General features: G+C 34.5%; 1 protein-coding gene across 1 annotated transcript; it reads left to right on the top strand.

Annotated features, from left to right (window-relative positions):
* Positions 1-1,280: 1,280 nt before the first annotated feature.
* Positions 1,281-2,216, top strand: LOC130685129 (olfactory receptor 6C2-like). The gene has a single exon (XM_057508308.1). The coding sequence runs from the start codon at positions 1,281-1,283 to the stop codon at positions 2,214-2,216; it is 936 nt and encodes a 311-aa protein (XP_057364291.1).
* The last annotated feature ends 3,638 nt before the right edge of the window (positions 2,217-5,854 follow it).

Here is a 5,854-nt window from a genome sequence, read left to right as displayed (position 1 = left end):
TTCAATTTAGCAGTTTTAAGATTTCATGTGTTTCAACAACCAACAGAAACTGTGATTGGCAGTCATAATAGTAAGTGAGATGAAATGTCATTTCAAGAGTGTTTAACTTTTGTGTCATTTCAGTTTTGTTATAGTCTGGAAAACATTTATCTATCTTTTAAAAATTGGAAATGTGAGTGATGAAATCCTATATATTTGGTAAAGTGTACACTTTTTCATTTTTTTAGAATGTAGTTTCTTTGTATATGTAAATGTCATTTCTGAGAGATAATTATGTGCAAGAATATATTGGCATGTAAAAGCATTAAACTTTGATAGCTATCCAGAAATATATTACCTATGCATAAACCTCCCATCAAAAAAAAAGCAATGAATTCATATTATTAGAAACATACTCCTTAATCACCCAAAAGAATGACACTTTTACTGAAGGTGACCCCACATCAGAGAGCCTTGTTCTCATCTCAAACATATCTCTTGAAAGTAGAATAAACAAAAACCAGTTAATCACATTTCACTATGAGTCTTTTTAAAATCTGCTTTATGGTATGTTGTGGTACCTTAGAAAGAAGAAAACAGATGTTTTTAGAGCCTGGAATACTGCTGAGTGGTGATAAGGCTGAGTAAGTTTACTCAGGGATATGATACATGTGCTGCCTGAGACATAAGAAAGAGGGTGGAAAGGAGGATATGGGCAGCTGGAATATTTCTCCTATTTCTCACCTTGGACTAATAAGTAGTTAAATGTGTCTCCCAATTCCCTTAGAGTGTCTTTCAGGTAAACCATGAACCTAGTCAGTCCTGTTTTATGTTGGGTTCTGCAACCCTGAGGCCTTACCTGTTCTATTTTTTGGATAGTCAAAGCTCACCTTGTTCCAAATCAGTAAAATATTACTGATACAATATTGTGAGTCCACATACAAATAAACTGGAGTCTCCAGGAGAAACTTTTCCTAACTCAGTGTAGTAGGGAAGTCAAGTGACTAAAGAGTGTCCACAGTGACCCAAATTGTGGACATTTATTAATGCTTTCCAGAGTAACAAAATGTCACGCAAATGCATCAAATAAAATTCTTGAAAAATGAAAGACATCTTTGTTCCTATGAATGCCAGACCCATAGGAGTAAAAATTAGTCCTTTACAAAGTGTGTTCTTGAAATTTCAATATTTAAAAAATAATTATTTAAAACCTGAACATGATAGATTTCATAGTGCTAAAATAATCTATAATAAAATGTCTCAATGTTGCATACAGATTTAACAGAGGTCAGGAGTCAGCCATGAGAAACAGTACAGTAACAACATTCATTCTGCTGGGACTAACAGATGACCCTCAACTGCAGGTTTTGATTTTTATCTTTCTCTTTTTCACCTATATGCTGAGCATTACTGGGAACCTGACTATCATCTTCCTCATCTTGCTGAATTCCCACCTTAAAACAGCCATGTACTATTTCCTACAAAATTTTTCCTTTTTGGAGATCTCATTCACATCTGCTTGTATTCCCAGATACTTGTATAACATAGCAACAGATGATAAAGTCATCACCTACAATGCCTGTGCCAGCCAAGTATTTTTTACTGACCTTTTTGGTGTAACTGAATTTTTTCTCTTGGCTGCTATGTCCTATGACCGCTATGTGGCCATCTGCAAACCCTTGCATTATGTGACCATCATGAGTAGCACAGTCTGCAGAAGATTTGTCTTTTGTTGTTGGGTAGCTGGTCTATTTATTATAATCCCTCCACTTAGCCTAGGCCTAAATCTGGAATTTTGTGATTCTAATACCATCGATCATTTTATTTGCGATGCTTCTCCACTCCTGAAAATCTCCTGTTCAAATACTTGGTTCATGGAACAGACTGTTATAATCTGTGCTGTGTTTACCCTCCTTATGACACTTACGTGTGTAGTTCTGTCTTACATTTATATCATCAAGACAATTTTAAGATTCCCTTCTGCCCAACAAAAGAAAAAAGCCTTTTCGACCTGTTCTTCCCACATGATTGTAGTTTCCATCACCTACGGCAGCTGCATCTTCATCTATATTAAACCTTCAGCAAAGGAATCAGTGGCCATTAACAAGGGTGTGACAGTGCTCACTACTTCCATTGCTCCAATGCTAAACCCTTTCATTTACACACTGAGGAACAAGCAGGTCAAACAAGCCTTCAGTAACTCAATGAAAAGATTTGTGATATTCTCCCAGGAATAAGAGAATGTGAATCCAAATAGACACATATGATTAACTTGCCAAATTTCCTAGTCAAGTTAATTTATTCAAAACACTATCATTAATCCTGATCCAGTGACATCTTCCTCACAAATCATTCTATAAGCTGGCATGTTAATAGCTTTTAAAATTTTAATTCTGAAGTTTCCTCCAAATTAGGAATATCAGAAACAAAACACAACAGGTAAAACAGAACTATACCTCCAAATTAAAAGTATCAAAAGAGAAATCTGTTGGTTCATGTTTTCACATTTTTCAGCAAATGTGTAATTTGCTGAAAATGAGTAATGATTGCCATTGTCTCTTCCAATCCAAAGTTTTCAAATGATTTATACCTTAATTCATTTAACAAATATATGGTTCTTTGGGGGCAAGAACTGTTAGCACTAAATATGGAGGAGAGAACAAACCAGCTAAAATTTATCCCAGTGTATCCTCAGGTCAGGGGTACCTAGAAATAATTTTATGTCATAGAAAGCAAAATAGCTAACCTGCACTCAAATAATTTTTTCATGAGGGAGAATTGTAAATCTTGAAACTATGGAAAAACATGAAATATGCTAAAATAAAAATTACAAGATTTGTGACTATATTGAAATTATAATAAAACTTTTAAATGTTATTAGCTCTTCTCAAAAACAAATACATGAACTTAAAGAGAAGATGGTGAAAATGGATAATAACTATTTTGAGGAATTTAAATGTTTTGGAATTGCAAAACAACTGAAAGATGTAGAAAAACATATTAAAATGAAAACATAGATGTCACTAAAACAAGCAAACACATGCCAAAAACTGAAACAAAAGAAACTAAAGAAGTAAAAGCAATTAGATATATGTTATGTTTGAAACTTAGAAAAGTTTTCAAATGGAATATGAAAAACTATACACAAAGGTTTTACATTTTTAATGATATAAACAGTTAAACATTGGAAGAACACAGACTATTTGCACTTAAAATTTGTTGAGGATAAATCTCATGTTAACACATCTCCAGAAAAAGAAGCTCATGCAATTCATCCTCTGAAACTATTTTCCCAACCCCACTACATTCCAGGACCCAGGAATCTGAACCTACATCTCCCCTCTGCATTAATATCTAGTCTTTTTCCATCTTCTGTTTCCCTGTCAAAATATGGTTTCCTTATTCTTTATTGGCTCACTTTTTTCCTTCAGTTTTCAATTAGAAGTCGCTTGAGTTCCTCAAAACATTAAAAATAAAATTACTGTATGATCCCACAATCCCACTTCTGTGTATATACCCAAAAGGAATTGAAATCAGGATCTTAAAATGATATCTGCACTCCACGTTCATTGTAGCTGACTTACAATAACTAATATGCAAAAACACCCAAAATGCCTATGCACTAATGAATGGATAAATTAAATGTGATATATACATATAAAGGCATACTATTCAGCCCTAAAAAAGAAGGGAATTCTGCAACATGCAACAAAATGGATAGACCTAACCATTTTTGTGAGGTTTCACATTTTTACAGCATCATTGGTTCATTTCTATGCTTCACTGTTTAATACCTAGGAAAAGAGCCCTGAATGTCTATTGTATATTTGGTGAACAATGATAAGCTCAGAAAACAAGACCTAATCATAATTACAACATCAATAATATTATCATTAGCAATAAAGACTTATCAGCAGTGTCATATTGTGACTTATAATAAATGTCTACTTGATCTCTATTCACTTCCTGGAACAGAACTCCTAAAACCCTTGGAATTTCCTAAGTGATGACAGCAATTAAGGTAACTTTTGGTATGTTAATGAGGTAACTGACAGTCCCTAGGTTATCTAAGGAGGGGGGCTGGTTGCCAGGGGAACCAACCATGTGATCAGAGGGCTGGGATTTTAGTGCTCCCTTTGGGGAGGGAGAGAAGCTGAAGAATGACCACCAATGGTAATGATTCAATCAATCATGAAAAGGACCGGGTTCAGAGAGGTTGGTGAACACGTGATTCAGAGAGAGGGTTACCTGGAAAGTGCATGGAATCTCTGCCCTCCTTCGCATATACCTTGGACTATGTATCTCTTCATCTGACTGTTCCTGAGTTATATTCTTCATTACAGATGTGATCTATTAAATAAAATGGTTCTTTGAGTTGTGAGCCACTTTAGAAAATTCGTCAAACCCAATAAGGGGGTCAATGGAACATTGAATCTAGGTGGGTCAGAAGCACAGATAACAACCTGGACATGACATTGACCTCTGAAGTGAAAGGGAAGCAGTCTTGTAGCACCAAGCCCTTGACTTATGGGTTGTGACACTATCTCCAGATAATGTTAGAATTGAATTGAATTGTAGGATACACAGCTGGTGTTGGAAGATAGTTTCATGTAGGGAAAAAAACATACATTAAAATTGATGTCAAAATCCTAAGCTGGAAAAATAAAGTGATGCCTACAGGGAGTTCTTCCCAGCCTATTCCACATGGCCCCAAACATGAAGAAATAACACCTTAAATTTCCCCTAGTGTATGTTTTCTCTTTTTCCCTATATACATCCTTCAGTGTATTGTCAATACTGAAGTCAGAGACATTGTTAATACTGTTCTCTTGGTACAAATAGTTTCTGGCCTTTCAAATACATTGGGAAGAATGCACTTCTCATCTAAAAAAAAAATCTGAAGTAGTTGAATCATTATTTATAACAGAAAAAATTTAAAAACAACAAAAAACAATTAAGTGTGTCAAATGTTTGAAATCAAAAATGAATTTTGGTCATAACATAAATGTAATTCTTCCATGTTTATCTAAGGAATACTTGTCTGAGTGACAGCTTTTTGCTGTTCAGTATGATGTTGGCTGTGGGTTTATCATATATGGCCTTTATTATGTTGAGATACTTGCCCTCTATACCCATTTTGTTGAGAGTTTTTAACATGAATGGGTGTTGAAATTTGTCAAATGCTTTTTGAGCATGTATGGAGATGATCATGTGATTTTTGTCCTTCTTTTTATTGATGGATTTTCAAATGTTGTACCATCCTTGCATCCCTGGGATGAGTCCCACTTGAATATGATGTATGATCCTCTTTATGTATTTTTGAATTCGGTTTGCAAGATTTTGTTGAGTATTTTTGCATCTATGTTCATCAGGGATATTTGTCTGCAGTTTTCTTTTTTGTGGTGTCTTTCCTGGTTTTGGTATTAGAGTGATACTGGCTTCATAGAATGAGTTTGGAACTATTCCCTACTCTTCTATTTTTTGGAAATCTTGAAGGAGAACGAGTATTATGTCTTCTTTAAATGTCTGATAAATTTCAGTGCTGAAGTAATCTGTTATGGGAATTCTATTGTTGGGTAGGTTTTTGATTACTGATTCAATTTCATTGCTGGTAATTGGTCTGTTCAGATTTTCTGTTTCTTCCTGGGTCAGTCTTGGAAGTTTATATTTTTCTAGAAACTTGTCCATTTCTTCTAGGTTGTCCAGTTTGTTAGCATATAATTTTTCATAGTATTCTATGATAATTATTGTATTTCTGTAGTGTCTGTATTGATTTTTCCTTCCTCATTTCTGATTCTGTTTATGTGTGTAGATTCTCTTTTTTGCTTGATAAGTCTGGTGAGGGGGTTATCTATTTTATTTTCTCAATGAACCA

The sequence above is a fragment of the Manis pentadactyla genome, chromosome 10, assembly GCF_030020395.1.
Source record: "Manis pentadactyla isolate mManPen7 chromosome 10, mManPen7.hap1, whole genome shotgun sequence".
In the NCBI taxonomy this organism is placed as follows: domain Eukaryota; kingdom Metazoa; phylum Chordata; class Mammalia; order Pholidota; family Manidae; genus Manis; species Manis pentadactyla.
The sequence above is the reverse complement of the archived record's forward strand: the minus strand, read 5'-3'. Positions and strand labels throughout refer to the sequence as shown.